Source organism: Symphalangus syndactylus, chromosome 10, assembly GCF_028878055.3.
Source record: "Symphalangus syndactylus isolate Jambi chromosome 10, NHGRI_mSymSyn1-v2.1_pri, whole genome shotgun sequence".
In the NCBI taxonomy this organism is placed as follows: domain Eukaryota; kingdom Metazoa; phylum Chordata; class Mammalia; order Primates; family Hylobatidae; genus Symphalangus; species Symphalangus syndactylus.
Window position 1 is genome coordinate 116058734 of NC_072432.2, and position 18921 is coordinate 116077654.

Genomic DNA, 18921 nt, shown 5'->3' on the forward strand with positions numbered 1-18921 from the left:
TATCTGTGTTTCCTTCCTTCTCTTATCCCCTTGTTATGTGACATAAGATATTTTGAATTTATATCATAGTATTTAAGTATTGTTCACTTTATAGTATTTATGTTCCAGGGTATCAAGGAAAGGAGTAAACACTACTCAAGAACTTTGCATCCTCTTCTGGAGAAAGGGTTAGTGCATTTTCAGTTGTATACAGGATAGCTGTATTATGTTAGGTGGAAATATAATCTTATTATTTCCATTACTTGGAGATCAAGTATGGTTTAAAAGAATTTCAAATCTTTAAAAATTCTGTATTAGTCAGGGCTCTCAAGAGCAGGGGTCTCCAACATTTTTGCCACCAGGGACTGTTTCCTGAAAGACAATTTTTCCACGGACTGGAGTTGGGGGCATGGGGATGGTTTCAGGATGATTCATGCGCGTTACATTTATTGTGCACTTTATTTCTTTTTTTTTTTTTTTTTTTGAGACGGAGTCTCGCTCTGTTGCCCAGGCTGGAGTGCAGTGGTGCGATCTTGGCTCACTGCAAGCTCCACCTCCTGGGTTCACGCCATTCTCCTGCCTCAGCCTCCCGAGTAGCTGGGACTACAGGTATCCGCCACCACGACTGGCTAATTTTTTGTATTTTTAGTAGAGACGGGGTTTCACCATGTTAGCCAGGATGGTCTCGATCTCCTGACCTCATGATCCGCCCGCCTCGGCCTCCCAAAGTTTTGGGATTACAGGCATGAGCCACTGCGCCCGGCCTGTGCACTTTATTTCTATTACTATTACATTGTAACATATAATGAAATAATTATACAACTCACCATAATGTAGAATCAGTGGAAGCTCTGAGTTTGTTTTCCTGTAACTAGATAGTCCCATCTGGGGGTGATGGGAGACAGTGACAGATCATCAGGCATTAGATTCTCATAAGGAGTGTACAACCTAGGTCTCTCAAATGTGAGTTCACAGTAGGGTTCGCGCTCCTGTGAAGTCTATTGCTGCCACTGATTTGACGGCATGCAGAGCTCCGGCGGTAATACTCGTCTACAGCCCTCCTGCTGTGTGGCCTGGTTCCTAACAGGCCACGGACCAGTACTGGTCCATGGCCTGGGGGTCAGGGGCCCCTGCTCTAGAGAGATAGAGTTTATCCTAAGGAATTGGTTCACATAACTATGGAGGCTGGCAAATTCAAAAGGTACAGGATAGGCCAGCAGAGAAGAGTCACAGCTCAGGTCTGAAGGCTGCCTGCTGGCAGAACACCCTCTTTCTTGATGGAGGTCAGTCTTTTTTCTATTGAAGCTTTCAACTGATTAGATGGGACCTGCCAACATTATGGGGGTAATCTGCTTACTCAAAGCCCACTGATTTAAACGTTAATCCCATCTAAAAACAACAACAACAACAACAACAACAAACAGCTTCACAGAAACATCTAGGATAATATTTGGCCAAGTATCTGGGTAACCAAGTTGACACACAAAATCAACCATCACAAGTCAACCTTGCTCCATACACATACATGTCCTTAAGATCGACGTCAGTGGTCACACAATGTGCAAGGAGATGATCTGTGACAGCAACAATAGAAAGCTGGAAAGATGGAGCTGTACAGGAGCACAGTATTTGGATTGCAAGGAAATTATGCCAGTATTATAAAACTACCTGTTTAGATACTTAAGAAGGTCATTGTAATCTTCAAGGAAACCAGTAAGAAAATAAGTTTCAGGCTGGGTGCACGGCTCACACCTGTAATCCCAACACTTTGGGAGGCCGAGGCAGGTGGATCACTTGAGGTCAGGAGTTTGAGACAGTCTGGCCAACATGGTAAAACCCTGTCTCTAATAAAAATACAAAAATTATCCAGGCACGGTGGCTACTCCCTGTACTTAGGAGGCTGAGGCAGGAAGATCACTTAAACTCAGCAGCCACAGGCTGCAGTGAGCTGAGATCGCACAACTGCAGTCCAGCCTGGGTGACAGAGCAGATCCTGTCTCAAAAAAATATATATATCTATATATATATTTAAGATATCTGTCTTTAAGATAGATATTTAAGATATCTGTCTTTAAGATAGATATTTAAGATATCTGTCTTTAAGATAGATATTAAGTATATATTTAAACATATATTTATTAAATATATATACAAAATATATATTTAAGAAAAAAAAGAAAATACATTTTAAAATATGCAGAAAAGAAGTGAGTGAAAATGGTACATCCCAAGAAATAAACTAAAGTTTTTTTAAAAGGTCGTAAGGGGCCGGGCGCGGTGGCTCACGCTTGTAATCCCAGCACTTTGGGAGGCCGAGGCGGGCGGATCACGAGGTCAGGAGATCGAGACCATGGTGAAACCCCGTCTCTACTAAAAATACAAAAAATTAGCCGGGCGTGGTGGCGGGCGCCTGTAGTCCCAGCTACTCGGAGAGGCTGAGGCAGGAGAATGGCGTGAACCCGGGAGGCGGAGCTTGCAGTGAGCCGAGATAGCGCCACTGCACTCCAGCCTGGGCGACAGAGCGAGACTCTGTCTCAAAAAAAAAAAAAAAAAAAAAAAAAGGTCGTAAGGGAGGAATAAATATATGTAAGACATAAAGAAAACAAATGGCTGAAGAGCAGAAACAAATCTTTTCTTGTCAATAACTATGTTAATTGAAAATAGTTTAAACTCTGCAATTAAAAGGCAGAGACTGGCAGAATAAGTAAAACCAAAGCAAAAAATAGACCATAATCATCTATCCACAAGTCTTGAATTATTTTTATTAATATTGAAAGACATTCTAAAAAATCCAAATTACACAAACCTTAATAATGTATCATAATGATACATTATTATCATACATAATGTAAGTATCATACTTAATGATAGTGATTCATGTCACTGATAAAAATGTGATTATTTAATAATAGTGTTGGGGCCACTAAAAAGGTTGCTGGAAAATAATAATGTGTCTTCCTCACTCTACTCTTACAACAAAATGAAGTCCAGGTGGCTCAATGACTTAATTACAAAATAGGAAACCACAAAATGACTGCAAATATATATGATAATATGATAATTTTTTTTTTTTTTGAGACAGGGTCTCACTCTGTCACCCAGGCTGAAGTGCAATGGCACGATCTCAGCTCACTGCAACCTCTGCCTCCCGGGTTCAAGCGATTCTCCTGCCTCAGCCTCCCAAGTAGCTGGGACTACAGGCACGCCACTAAACCCAGCTAATGTTTGTATTTTTAGTAGAAATAGGGTTTCGCCATGTTGGCCAGGCTGGTGTCAAACCCCTGGCCTCAAGTGATTTGCCCACCTTGGCCTCTCAAAGTCCTGGGATTAAAGGTGTGAGTCACCGCACCTGGCGTTATATGGGAAATTTTATTAGAATTTTGGACCCGGCACAGTGGCTCACGCTTGTAATCCCAACACTTTGGAAAGCCGAGGTGAGAGGATCGCTTGAGCCCAAGTGGTTGAGGCTACAGTGAGCTATGATCCTGCCACCGCACTCCAGCTTGGGCAACAGAGTGAAATCCTATCTCAATCAATCAATCAATGTGTAATTTCCCTAATCTGTAAGAATTCATGTGACTCAATGATTAAAAAAAACAACAACAACTAACCTCTTACTAGGAGTGAAGAAAACCTTTGCAGAACCAGTGTACAAATAGTGTCTGTGTCATGAACAGATTCTTGACCTCATTCACAGGAAGAGAAATGCACATTTCAAGGAGTTTTCACGTCTCAGTCCTCGACACTTGCTATGGGCTGCTCCCTGTAGCTGGAAGGGCCATCTCCCCTCTAGGATGGAAGTTCTCTAACTGCTTCTGCTCAGCCCATTGCAGTCCTGTCTCCCTAGCCTATCGTCTCCAACTGCAAATCCTCATGGGCTCAGTTGTGCCCCTCCTTCTCAGTATTTACAGCTTCTTCCAGGTGGACACCCTCAAGACAGCAGCTTCAAGCATCACCTATGTGCTAGGGTCCCCAAATGTGTACTGCTAGCCCTGCCACACACCGTCCCCTCAGAGGCCAAGTTACCCTGAGCAGTTGAATTTGGTGCCTCGATTGTCCTCATTCCCCACACGTCATCCATCCACACCCCAAATATGTCTTGAGTCCTTCTTATTCCCGTCCTGCTTCCTGGTCTTGACCCTGGACCACAGCAATAGGAGCATCTACAGATGAGTTTGTGTCTGCTTCATGCTGGGTTCTTCCTTCTCCATGCTCTGCTCCTGGCAAGCCCACAAGTGCAATGTGAGGGTTTGCCCTCGGCAAGCCTTTCCTGTGGCCCTTAGTCATAGAAAAGAAATGCAAATTTGTAAATGGATTTTAAAAGCCACTGCTTGCCACACTTGCCTGCCTGGAAAACTTCATGCAGCAATCAATTCCTAACTCATACACACGGGGGAAAGAGGGGAAGAAGTGCGAGGCGAACACAACAGTAAAGCACACTTCAGGCCAGGTTCCTGCTGCATCTCTGGGGGCTCAAATGACCTTACGGGGCACCACAAAACATCCCAGGGGAGCGCCTCACACTCAAGGCCCTCCACCTGCTTCCTGTCTTGCTCTGCTTCAATCCAGGAGTGAGCACTCAAGATGCACATCCGACGCTGGTGGCCCTCTGCTGAAAACTTCTCAGGGACATCCATCACTCATGAAATAAAATCCAACTTCCTCTGTGTGGGATCTGACCCCACCTGTCTCTCTAACTTCCTAACCCTCCACTCCCCACAGCAGCCCCCTGCCGTTGCTCCATCTTCCCCAACCCCTGCCCCCTGGCAATTGTTCCAGTGGAACCCTCCTAGGAGCACTCTTCCTGGCTCTCTGAACTTCTGGCCCTGCCCTCCTCTGGATGTCAGCCCAAAGTCACGATTGCCTGGAGGCCTCACCAGCCCCATCTCTGTCCCACTCAATTCTCTCTCAAGGTTGCTATCAGTTTCTTTGGCTGTCTCATTCGTGTGTCTTGATACCATCCTAGCAGGAAGGCTCCAGAAGGACAGAGCCTCGAACTGGAGGCACCCAATGCCTCTCTGTGGAATAAAGAACGAGGAAGTGCAAAGGAAACAGACTGGAAGCTCATGGAGACAAGGGGAGGAGGGGCAAGGATCAGAGATCCATCTTGAACATACCAGGTGGACACAATCCCTCTGAGGGGCTGGACCTCTTTTGTTGTGGGGCCGCTCTCTGCTGGGGAACTAGGTCTCGTTGGGTGATCGGAGCAGACTCAGCTGAGACCTGTGGGGACAAAGCAGGGATGGGCATAAGTGGCTTCCAGACCTCACCCCTCCCAGGATCCACTCACATTCTCTTGATCCCAGGCGCCCAAGCTAAACAGAACCCTCATCTTTCTTGCAGCTCTCACCTCTCAAACATCCTTTAGTGTTTGTTTGTCCCTTTGTATTTCAGGGAAGGCCAAGTAACATACACTTAAAAACTCTTCTAAACATGTTCATTCCAGAAAATGTGGACAAGGAAAGTTTTTAGAAGAATACACAAACCACACGTGATATTCTCAATGAAAGATAGCATCCATTAATATTTTGTCTCATTTAGTTCCACTATTTTTCTATAGGTATGCCTATTCTCTCTCTCTTTCTCTCTTTCTCCTATTCTCTCTCACACAGACACGCATTTTTATAAATGGGAGTTATAATATAGCAAACTTAAAAAATTGGGATACAGGATCAAACATTAAATAGTGAACTTCTGATTTAAAAGGTGCCTGACATATAGACCAAAGAGCCCAGAAATGAACTTGCACGTACAGCCATGTATTGCTCAACATTGTTCTGAGCAAAGGGTCATTAGGCAATTGTGTTGTGTGAATATCAGAAGAGTGTGCTTACACAAACCTAGATGGTGTATCCTATGACACACCTGGCCTATATGGTATAGCCTTTTGCTCCTAGGCTACAAACCTGTGTAGTATGTTACATAATTGCATGGAGCCACCATCATATATGCAGTCTGTTGTTGACAGAAATGTTGTTATGTGGTGCATGACTGTATATGATCAAGTAATTTTTGGCAAAGGTATCAAGACCATCTAATTAAGAGAGGACAATCTTTTTAAAAATGGTCTTGGGAAATCTAGACATTGACTCATCACAAAACAATGACCTCGGACCTTTAACTTACATATATACAAAAATTAACTCAAAATGGATCCAAAATCTAACATAAAAGTGAAAACCCTAAAACTTAGAAGAAAACATAGGAACGATTCTTCCTGACCTCGGATTTGGCAATGATTTCTTGAATGTGATCCCCAAAACACAAGCAATATAGGAAAAAAAATAGATAAATTGCACTATGTAAAAATTAAAAACTTTTGTGCATCCAATGATGATCAGCAGTGAAGGGGCAACCCACAGGAAGAGGAAAACATTTGTTAGTTATATATCTGATAAAAGGTTAATATCTAAAATATATAAAAAACTTCAACTCAACAACAACAACAACAAAAAGCCAACAATGTGATTAAGAAACGAACAGAGAACTTGAATGGTAACAAGCTCCTGAACAGTCAATGTGTCAAAGAGGAAATCAAAAGGGAATTTTAAAAGTATATTAGAAAATGAAATAGAAACAACATAACCAAATGTATGGGATGCAGCAAAAGCAGTTTTAAGAGAAAACGGCAATAAACGCCTACATCAAAAAAGAAGAAAGATCTCAAATACAAGACTTAATGTTGTACCTCAAGAAAAAAAGATACACTAAGCCCACAGTTAGCAGAACAAAAGAAATAATAAAAATCAGAGCAAAAATAAATAAAATAGAGACTAGATAAAAATACAAAAGATTATAAAAATTGTTAGTATTTTGAAAAAATAAATGAAATCACAAACCTTTAACTAGACTAAGAAAAAAGAAAGAAGATGAATAAATTAAATAAAAAAATGAATGAGGAGGCCAGGTGCAGTGGCTCACGCCTATAATCCCAGCATTTGGGGAGGCCAAGACGGATGGATCACTTGACGCCAGGAGTTGGAGACCAGCCTGGCCAACAGGGCAAAACCTCGTGCCTACTAAAATACAAAAAAAAAAAAAAAAAATAGCCAGGCATGGTGGTGCGCACCTGTAATCCCAGCTACTTGGGCGGCTGGGGCATGAAAATCGCTTGAACCTGGGAGGTGAAAGTGGCAATAAGCTGAGATCATGGCACTGCACTCCAGCCTAGGCAACAGAGGGAGACTCTGTCTCAAATAAAAAAAAAAAATGAGGAGACACACTACAATGGATCAATGGATACCACAGAAATACAAAGGGTCATATGAAAATATTATGAACAATTATGTGCCAAAGGATTGAACCACCTGGAAGAAATGGATAAATTTCTAGACACATACAACCTACCAATACTGAATCACGAAGAAATGGAAAATCTGAACAGACCAATAATGATTAAGGACATTGAATCAGTAATGAAAAGTCTCCTATCAAAGAAACACCCAGGACCCAGAAGGCTTCACTGATGAATTCAGCAAAACATTTAAACAAGAACTAAAACCAATCCTTTCTAAACTTTCCCAAATAAATTATAGAGGAGGGACTACTTCCAAACTTATTTTACAAGGCTTGCATTACCTTGATACCAAAGCCAGAATAGAACACTGTAAGAAAATTAAATTGTAGGCCAATATCTCTAACAAACACAGATGCAAAAATCTTCAACAAAATACCAGTAGACCAAATTCAATAGCTCATTAAAACAATCATTCACCATGATAAAATGGAATTTGTTCCTGGGATGCAAAGATGGTTCAACATATGAAAACCAATAAATGTGATATACCATATTAACAAAATGCAGGACAAAAACCATATGATCACCTCAATAGATGTAGAAAAAGCATTTGATAAAACACAACATTCTTTCATGATAAAAACTCTCATCAAATTAGGTGTAAAGGGAATATATCAACACAAAAAAAGCCTTATATGACAACCTTACAGCTAATATCATACTCAGCAGTGAAAAGTTGAAAGCTTTTCCTTTAATATCAGGAACAACACAAGGATGCTCACTCTCACCACCTCTTTTCAGCATGGTACTGGAAGTCCTACCCAGAGCAATTAGGCAAGAAAAAGAAAAGAATTATTAGGTATTCAAATAGAAAAGGAAGAAGTAAAATTATCTATTTGCTGATGACATGATCTTATATATAGAAAACCCTGAAGACTCCAGCAAAAAACTGTTAGAAATGGTAAACAAATTCAGTAAGGTTGTGGGATACAAAATCAACATACGAAAATCAGTAGCATTTCTATATATTAATAATGAACTATATGAAACAGACATTAAGAAAACAAACCTATTAAGAGCAATGACAAAAAAAAAATCTTAGGAGTAAATTTAACTAAGGAAGTGAAAGACCTGTACGTTGAAAACTGTAAAACACTAATGAACAAAACAGAAGAGACAAATAAAATGGAAACAGACACAAATGCATGAAAATAAATGTTCATGACTTGGAAGAACTAATATTGTTAAAATGTCCATACTATCCAAAGCAATCTATAGACTCAATGTAATCACTATCAAAATTCCAATATCATTTTTCATAGAAATAGAGAAAACAATCCTAAAATTCATATGCAAACATAAAAAAAAAACACAAATAGCCAAGGCAATCATGATCAAAAAGTACTATGCTGGAGGCATCACACTACCTAATTTCAAACTATAATACAAAGCAACAATAATTAAAACAGCATGGCACGGGTATAAAAATAGACATATTGACCAATGGAACAAAATACAGAGCCTAGAAATGAATCCACATAGCTATGGTCAATTGATTTTTGCCAAAAGTGCCAAGAATACACAATGGGAAAAAAAAGTCTCCACAATAAATGGTATTAGGAAAGCTGGATATCCATATGCACAAGAATGAAATTGGACCCTTATCTTACACTATATACAAAAATCAACTCAAAATGGATTAAAGACTTAAATATATGACCTGAAACTATTAAACTACTAGAAGAAAACACAGGGGCTAAAACTATACAACATTGGTCTGGGCAACATTTTTTAAAATTTGACCCCAAAGGTGCAAGCAACAAAAGCAAAAATAGACAAATGGAATTATATCAACATAAAAAGTTTCTGCAGAACCTGAGGTCGGGAGTTCAAGACCAGCCTGATCAACATGGAGAAACCCCATCTCTACTAAAAATACAAAATTAGCTGGGCATGGTGGCATGCACCTGTAATCCCAGCTACTCAGGAGGCTGAGGCAGGAGAATCGCTTGAACCCAGGAGGTGGAGGTTGCCATGAGCCAAGATCATGCCATTACACTCCAGCCTAGGCAACAAGAGTGAAATTTCATCTCAAAAAAAAAAAAAAAAAAAAAAAAGCAGTTTCTGCACAACAAAGGAACAATAATAGAGTGAAGCAATAAGCTACAGATTGGGAGAAAATATCTGCATACCATATATCTGATAAGGGGTTAATATCTAAAATATATAAGGAACTCAAATAATTCTATTCAAAGAGAAAAAATAATCTGATTACAAAATGGACAAGGGACCTGAGTAGACATTTCTCAGTAGAAGACACACAAATGGTCAACAGATATTTGAAAAAAAAATTCAACATCATGAATCATTAGGGAAGTGCAAATTAAAACCATAATGAGATATCATCTTATACCTATCAGAATGGCCATTATCAAAAAGATGAACAATAACAAGTGTTGGTGAGGATATGGAGAAAAGGGAACCCTTGTTCACTGTTGGTGGGAATGTAAATTAGTACAGCCATTATGGAAGGCAGTATGGAGCTTCCTCAAAAAACTAAAAATAGAATTATTATATGATCCAGCAATCCCACGTCTGAGTATTTACCAAAAAGATTTGAAATCAGTATATCAAGGAGATAGCTGCACTTCCATGTTCATTGCAGCTCTATTTACAACAGCCAAGTTATGGAATCAACCTGTGTCCACCAACAGATGAATGGATAAAGAAAATGTGGTATGTAGACAATACAGAATACTATTCAGCCTTTAAAAAGATAGAAATTTTGTCACTTGTAATGACATGGATGGAATTGGAATATATCATGCTAAGTGAAATAAGTGAGGCACAAAAAGAGAAATACTGTATGTTTTCATATGTGAAATTGAAAACAACTAGGCTGGGCGTGGTGGCTCATGCCTGAATCCCAGCACTTTGGGAGGCCAAGGTAGGGTGGATCACCTGAGGTCAGGAGTTCGAGACCAGCCTGGCCAACATGGTGAAACTCTGTTTCTATTAAAAATACAAAAATTAGCTGGGCGTGGTGGTGGGCATCTGTAATCCCAGCTACTGAAGAGGCTAAGGCAAGAGAATCACTTGAACCCGGGAGGCAGAGGTTGCAGTGAGCTGAGATGGCACCATTGCACTACAGCCTGGGCAACAAAAGTGAAATTTTTGTCTCAAAAAAAAAAACAAAACAACTGAACTCAGAAGCAGAGAGTAGAATGGTGGTTACTAGAGTCTGGGCATGGGGGAATGGGGAGATGATAATCAAAGGTACAAAGCACCGGTTAGACAGGAAGAATAGGATTTTTGAGATCTGTTGCACAGTGGAATGAATATAGTTAATAACAGCGTATTGTACATTTCAAAATTGCTAAAAGAATAAATTTCAAATGTTCTCACTATAAAAATGGTAAGTATTTGAGGTGATGGGCATATTAATTAGCTGATTTAATTATTCCATATTGTATTCATAAATCATAACATAACTTGAACCCTATGAATCCCCATAAATACATACAATTTATTGAGACTTGCCATGTTGCCCAGGCTGGTCTTGAACATTCGCCTGGGTTCAAGCAGTCCTCCTGCCTCGGCCTCTCAAAGTGCTGAGATTACAGGCATGAGCCACTGTGCCTGGCCGTAATTTCTTAATTTACAATAAAAATTTTTTAAAAAGTTTAAAAACGGCAAAGGACTTGAAAGACATTTCTCCAAAGAAGATAAGCAAAGGGCCCATAAGCACATGAAAAGATGCTCAACACCGCTAACATCTACTATATTAAAAACAACAGCATGGAAAATAACAAGAGCTGGTGAGGTGTGAAGAAACTGGAACCCTCGTGCCCTGTTGGTGGGAATGTAAACACGCACTGTGAAAAACAGTATTGTGGCAGGCCAGGTTTCACTAACTCAGCCCTCCATCACAACTGTGTCGGTACTGACTCAGGGGTTAAGTTAAATATTAAAAGCTAAAAAAAAAGCCAGTGCCCTTATATAAAGTCTGGGATGTAACAAAACCGCACCAAGAGTTTTGCCTAGGCCTTTCCTGGGCCTTAAAGCATGACAAAATAACGAAGGAATTCTTAACAAGGACCCATTTAGGATTAAACAAGTTTTACTGGGGGTCTGAAGAAACTCCCCAGGCCTCCACAAACAAGTGTGTGGGAGGTCTGAAGGAACTCCCCAAACCTCCACGATTTAGCAGGAGACAAGATAAGGGTAATCACCCCAGCACCTGGGCCCATTTAGCTTAAGTAAATTTACTGAGGCTCCGGAGGAAGGTCTTCAGGACTCAGACCTTAGTTACAGATTAAAAGAAGTTAATCACTTGTCTTTAGATGAATGCAAACTTACATGTAGGCATATAGCTTAGAAGGGATATAAACTCTGAAAAGCTTTGTAATTTTGAGTTGGTCCGGTGATAATTTCCAGGCCTTCTCCCTGTAACCAGTTACAGAAATACTCGCTTCCTCCCCAGTTCACCTGCATCTCATTATTGGGCAGCGAGATTCACCTGCATCTTATTATTGGGCAGCCCCACCCTCAGTTTGGTCTGGGAACAAAAAACTCGCCAGCCAGAAGATAAGGACAGTGCTGCATTCAGCGGCTCGTAGCTTGCGATGAGACAGTCTTCAGGAGGATCCCAGCAGCTGTCAGGTGAGGTTTCCCCGGGGGACCCTCCAGAGGGCTGTTTATGTGCAAATCTACATGTCCCTTTCTCTACTGGGGAAGAACAGAGATAAGGAGCTGAGTGCTCAAAGGGTGAGTCAATGGGATCCTTTGCCAGGAGCCTATTGTTTTCCCATTTGGGCTTGTTAAGCCATTTAACAAATCTACACGTCCCTTTTTCTACTGGGGAAGAACAGAGATAAGGAGCGGATGTGCTCAAAGGGTGAGTCAATGGGATCCTATGCCAGGAGCCTATTGTTTTCCCATTTGGGCTTGTTAAGCCATTTATCCGGTACTGCCAAGGGAAGCAATATGGCTGGCTCATACACCCACTTTCCCTTTGGTTGGTATCAGGTTTTGCGTTAGTTTTGAGAGTCTGTTTTGCCGTAGTGCACTTCCCCTTGGGTTTTTCTGAGATGTTTCCATTTGTTTGTGTGTCTGTCTTGTTCCTTTTGATAACATGTAAACTTGAAAATGGGAAATATTGGGTCCATCTCTGCTGAGAGGCCTCTGGGAAGGAGAAAGATTTTTTGAAGCTCAATGATTGACAGTCAGCTTAATTAAAAGCTAACATCCAAAATGTGTATGTGCGTATGTGTGTGTGTGTGTGCGCGCGCGGGCGTGAAGGCCTTTAAAAGGCCTTCATGTTTTTGGTTTTATTTCTCTCTCTCCTAGGGCTTTTTTTTTTTTTTTTGAGATGGAGTCTCACTCTGTCGCCCAGGCTGGAGTGCAGTGGCGCAATCTCGGCTCACTGCAAGCTCCGCCTCCTGGGTTCACGCCATTCTCCTGCCTCAGCCTCTCCGAGTAGCTGGGACTACAGGCGCCCGCCACCACGCCCGGCTAATTTTTTGTATTTTTAGTAGAGACGGGGTTTCACCGTGGTCTTAATCTCCTGACCTCGTGATCCACCCGCCTCGGCCTCCCAAAGTGCTGGGATTACAAGCCTGAGCCACCGCGCCCGGCCGGGCCTTATCTTTTTGAGCAAAACTTTTTTTCTTCTCAGTTGACTGAATTCTGTTTTCTTCATTAATAGCTATTAAACAGAAGCTACTCTGGGGTTTTAAAGAAAAAGTGGGCCGGGCGCGGTGGTTCACGCCTGTAATCCCAGCACTTTGGGAGGCTGAGGCGGGCGGATCACGAGGTCAGGAGATCGAGACCATCCTGGCTAACACGGTGAAACCCCGTCTCTACTAAAAATACAAAAAATTAGCCGGGCGAGGTGGCGGGCGCCTGTAGTCCCAGCTACGCGGGAGGCTGAGGCAGGAGAATGGCGTGAACCCCGGGGGGCAGAGCCTGCAGTGAGCCGAGGTCGCGCCACTGCACTCCAGCCTGGGTGAAAGAGCAAGACAACATCTCAAAAAAAAAAAAAGAAAGAAAGAAAGAAAAAGTGTAATTTAGACACTTAGAAATGTCTTTGGGAAAAAATTGTTTAAGTGCACTGTAAAATCATCACATGGTCTAGCCTCATAATTATTCTCCCTTTTTTGAAAACCCAGGATTCAGTGTGGGCTCCATCCAGAGCTCAAAGATCCAGTTAAGGCCGGGCGTGGTGTCTTATGACTGTAATCCCAGTGCTTTGCAAGACCGAGGCAGGCTGATCACTTGAAGTCAGGAGTTCGAGACCAGCGTGGCCAACATGGTGAAACCCCATCTCTAAGAAAAATACAAAAATTAGCCAGGCATGGTGGCAGGCACCTGTAATCCCAGCTACTTGGGAGGCTGAGGCACGAGAATTGCTTGAACCCGGGAGGCAGAGGTTGCAGTGAGCAGAGATCATGCCACTGTACTCTGTCACCCAGGCTGGAGTGCAGTGGCGCAAACTCAGCTCACTGCAACCTCCGCCTCCCAGGTTCAAGCAATTCTCCTGCCTCAGCCTCCCGAGTAGCTGGGATTACAGGTGTGTGCCACCACGCCTGGCTAGTTTTTGTATTTTTTTGTAGAGACGCGGTTTTCCCATCTTGGCCAGGCTGGTCACGAACTCCTGGCCTCAAGTGATCCACCCCGCCTTGGCCTCCCAAAGTGTTGGGATTACAGGTGTAAGCTGCCGTGCCCTGCTATAATGCATACGGTTTCTCACCTTTGAGTAACAGTAAAGTTCATTTATATGTCCACTCCAAGACGACTTCAGTGCAAATGCTTTGAGAGCACCTGGGTCTACAGGTCATACTTGGCCTCTAAATCCTTCTTTTATTTTTATTTATTTATTTATTTATTTATTTATTTATTTATTGAGACTGAGTTTCCCTCTTGTTGCCCAGGCTGGAGTATAGTGGCGTGATCTCAGCTCACTGCAACCTCCACCTCCCAGGTTCAAGCAATTCTCCTGCCTCAGCCTCCCGAGTAGCTGGGATTACAGGCATGCGCCACCACACCCAGCTAATTATTGTATTTTTAGTAGAGACGGGGCTTTACCATGTTGGCCAGGTTGGTCTCAAACTCCTGACCTCAAGTGATCAGCCCACCTCGGCCTCCCAAAGTGCTGGCATTATAGGCATGAGGCACCGTGCCCAGCCTAAATCCTTCTTTCTGTTATTAGTAGAAAAACGATATAGAGTATTGGAATATACTTTTTCTGAGTCTTAATTACTCATTTAGGTTTTTTTTTTCTTTTTGGAATCCTAGTTGGAATCCAAATTACTCATTTAGATTTTTTTTTTCTTTTTGGAATCCTAGTTGCCTAGATGTTGGTTTTTGTTCAATGCCACCCAACAATACATTTGATTTGTTCTTTTCTGCCTAACCTGACAAACTTTTTCTTGTGCTTCTTGTTTGTTGGTTAATTTTGTGAAACAAATCCTCATTTAAGACCACTGTTTACTTTTATTTTTCAGAAGGAGTCTTGCTCTGTGGCCCAGGGGGGAGCGTAAAGGCATGATCCAGGCTCACTGCAACCTCCGCCTCCCGGGTGCAAGCGATTCTCTTGCTTCAGCCTCCCGAGAAGCTGAGATTACAGGCCCCACTACCATGCCTGACTAATTTTTGTATTTTAGTAGAGACAGGGTTTCGCCATGTTGGCCAGGCTGGTCTCAAACTCCTGACCTCAAGTGATCCACCCGCCTCTGCCTCCAAAAGTGCTGGGATTACAAGCTTGAGCTACCTCACCCGGCCAAGATCACTGTTTTCATGCTTGTTTTACACTTCATATATTTTGAAGTGTATTAATTTACTTAGTATTCATGATTTGAATAATTTCACCAAACAAATACTTTTTGGTAATTTGTAATGAGTTCTTCCAATTCTTATACTTTGCTTGGTACTTGTAATAAGTATGTAAAGGTAAAAGAAATAATTTTTCTGTATTCTGCCAAGCATAATTTTATATAATGAATCATCCATTTTTTTCTTAAAAAAAGTAGAGTTTCAAACAGATCACCCCATGTTTATAGCAGTATTATTCACAACAGCCAAAATAGGGAAGTAGTCTGTCTCCATCATATGCATGAATAAACAAAATGTGGTATATGCATACAATGGAATCTTATTCATCTTAAAAAAGGAAATGCTGACAAATGCTACAACATGGATGAACCTTGAGAATATTATGCTACATGATACAAACCAGTCAGAAATGACAAATACTGGCTGGGTGCAATGGCTCACACCTGTAATCCCAGCACTTTGGGAGGCCGAGGCAGGTGGATCACCTGAGGTCAGGAGTTTGGGACTATCCTGGCAAAATGGTGAAACACTGTCTCTACTTAAAATACAAAAATTAGCCAGGTGTGGTGGTGGGCGCCTGTAATCCCAGCTACTTGGGAGGCTGAGGCAGGAGAATCATTTAAACCCAGGAGGTGGAGGTTGCAGTGAGCAGAGATCATGCCACTGCACTCCAGCATGGGTGACAGAGCAAGACTCTGTCTCAAAAAAATAAAAGAAAAAGAAAAGGCAAATACTGTATGATTCCAATTATATGAGGTACTTAGAGTAGTTAATAAAGACAGAAAGCACAGTAGTTGTCAGAGGCTGGGTAGAGGGGAGAATCAGAAGTTGTTTAATGGGTATAGGATTTCACTTCATCAAGACAAAAAGTGTTCTGGAGATTGGTTACACAACAATGTGAATGTTAACACACCTGAACTGTACATTTAAAATAGTTACAATGGTAAGTTTTATTAAATATATGTATTTTATCACAAATAAATATTTTTTAAAAAACAGGTACCTGATAAGCTGTCCCCAAAATATATCAATGCCCCACTAAATACCAAAGAGTCACAGACAACAGAAAACAGCAGTACAGCTATTCGGGAGAGGATCTCTGTGCTATAAATGACATAAGAGTTATTGGAGAAGCTTGGTGGTGGTGGTAGTGGTGGTGATGTTTTTTTTCTGTTTTTAGCTTTTTTTTTTTAGATGGTGTCTGGCTCTGTCACCCAGGCTGGAGTGCAATGGCGTGATCTCGGTTCACTGCAACCTCCGCCTCCTGGGTTCAAGCGATTCTCCTGCCTCAGCCTCCTGAGTAGCTGGGGTTACAGCCGTGTGCCACCGTACCTGGCTAATTTTTCACATTTCTGGTAAAGATGGGGTTTCACCATGTTGGCCGGGCTGGTCTTAAACTCCTGACCTCAAGTGCTCCTCCCGCTTCGGCTCCAAAAGTGCTGAGATTACAGGCGTGCGCCACTGTGTCCGGCCATATTAGAGAAATCTGAATAGGGTCTGAGGATTAGTTGTAGTAACGTGTTGATGTTAATACTCTCATTTTGAATGCTGTATCATGGTTATGGGGGAGAATGTTCTTATTTGGACAAAGTATGCACCAAAGTGTTGAGGAATGATGTCATGAAGTCAACACCTAGCCTTCAGATGATTCAGGGAAAAGTATTTGTGTAGTTTTTGCAAATTTCCTATAATATTGAGAGTGTTTTAAGATAAAAAGTGTAATTTAGACTATAAAAGTCAAAATGAAAACATTTTGTTGAGCTCATTTCAACTGCCTGAATTTAAGCAAGACAAAATGCAGCCCTCTTTCATAAAAGCCTGTCCAGTATTTGGTGACAGTGAAGCTAACATGTGTCCCTCAAATTGTCCCTTCCTCTGGCTGGGCCCCCTCTGGGTTCAGACAACATCTATGTCCCCTTTCTCTGCCGTCACATTCCTATTCTCTCCTGTCTTCCCTGGCTCTCCTTCTGATAGGTTCTCTCCTTTGACATTTTACTATGAAAATTTTCAAGCACTCAGTAAAGTTTGCAGATTTGTGCAATGAATACCCACAACAGCAAAATGCATATATATATATATGCTCACTGAAGCCTTCGCCTCCCAGGTTCAAACCATTCTCCTGCCTCAGCCTACTAGTAACTGGGATTACAGACGCACACCACTATGCCTGGCTAATTTTTTTGTCTTTTTAGTAGAGATGGGGTTTCACCATGTTGGCCAGGCTGGTCTTGAACTCCTAACCTCAAGTTATCTACCCGCTTTGGCCTTCCAAAGTGCTTACAGGCATGAGCCACCACGCAGGACCAAAATGCATAATTCTTAAGTGCTCTATTCAGTGAGTTTTGATAAATTCATACACATATATAACCCAAATCCTTTATCTAAAATCATACAATATGAGGATAACCACAGAAAATCCCTATAGCCCCTTCTCAGGTAATCCTAATCGGCAATACTGCTCGAAGAAGTGATTGGTTTTTCCACGATCAATCAGTATTGCCAGTTCTGAAATTTTGAATACATATACTCATCTTCGTGAGCCTTTTTAAACTCAGCTTATTGTTTTGAGATTCACCTGTCATTCTATGTATGAGTAGTGTTGTTCCTTTTTGTTGATAAACAAATTTCATTGTATACATATGCCCCGATTATGCCATGTGCTTATCTGTTTTTCTGCTGATAGATCTCTGAGCCATTTTCAGCTTTTGGCTATCAAAATTAAGACTGCCATAGAATATTCTTTTACAAATTTATTTGTGGACATATGTTTTCAATCATCTTCCATTTCGGCCGGGCGCAGTGGCTCACACCTGTAATCCCAGCACTTTGGGAGGCCGAGGCGGGCGATCATTTGAGGGCAGGAGTTCGAGACCAGCCTGACCAACATGGAGAAACCCTGTCTCTACTAGAAATACAAAAAAATTAGCCGGACATGGTGACACATGCCTGTAGTCCCAGCTACTTGGGAGGCTGAGGCAGGAGAATTGCTTGAACTCAGGAGACAGAGGTTACAGTGAGCTGAGATCACGCCACTGAACTCCAGTCTGGGAGACAGAGTGAGACTCCTTTTTAAAAAAAAAAAAAAAAAAAAAAAAAAAGGCCGGGCGCGATGGCTCACGCTTGTAATCCCAGCACTTTGGGAGGCCGAGGTGGGCGGATCACGAGGTCAGAAGATCAAGACCACGGTGAAACCCCGTCTCTACTAAAAAATACAAAAAATTAGCCGGCATGGTGGCGGGCGCCTGTAGTCCCAGCTACTCGGAGAGGCTGAGGCAGGAGAATGGCGTGAACCCGGGGGAGACGGAGCTTGCAGTGAGCCGAGATTGCGCCACTGCACTCCAGCCTGGGCGACAGAGCGAGACTCCGTCTCAATAAAATAAATAAATAAACAAATAAATAATTTGTCCATTTCACTTATGTTATCTATGTCTATTGGCCTAAAGTTATTGATAAGATCTCTTTATTATCCTTTTAATGGTGCATAGTTTTTAATAATAAATCGTTATTAATTCCTGATTAACACTGGTACTTTCTGTTCTCTTTTTTTCCTGTTAGTCTAGTTAGGGGGTTATTAATTTTGTTGATAGTTTTAGAGAACAAACTTTTGATTCAGTTTGTTTTTATTGTTTGTATTCGATTATACTGATTTTTAATCCTCCTTGTTATTTCCCTTGGTTTTAATTTACATTTACATTTTATAATTTATTAATGGGGATCTTCAGGTCATGGATTTTATTCAGTGCTTTTTTTCTTAATAGCTTTGATGAGGTCTAATTCACATAATTAACAATTATATTCACATAATTCACTCATTTAAAATGTACGGCTTAATGGTTTTTAATATACTCATAGAGTTATGCCACCATCACTAT

The 18921-nt window shown here is 41.5% G+C and overlaps 1 protein-coding gene across 4 annotated transcripts in view; it reads right to left on the bottom strand.

Annotated features, from left to right (window-relative positions):
* The window catches only part of TNFRSF10B (TNF receptor superfamily member 10b), a 52681-nt gene that overhangs the window by 18103 nt on the left and 15657 nt on the right, over positions 1–18921 (bottom strand). For 2 of the 4 annotated variants that reach the window (XM_063610802.1, XM_055295674.2), the window contains exons 1-2: positions 5097–5195; positions 4006–4257 (exon numbers count right to left, since the gene is read on the bottom strand). In XM_063610802.1, coding sequence (XP_063466872.1) covers positions 4006–4060 — 55 coding nt within the window. In that variant the 5' untranslated portion in view covers positions 4061–4257; positions 5097–5195. Of the gene's footprint in view, positions 1–4005; positions 4258–5096; positions 5203–18921 lie in introns of those variants that run through there. The other 2 variants (XM_055295672.2, XM_055295673.2) reach the window with 1 other exon arrangement.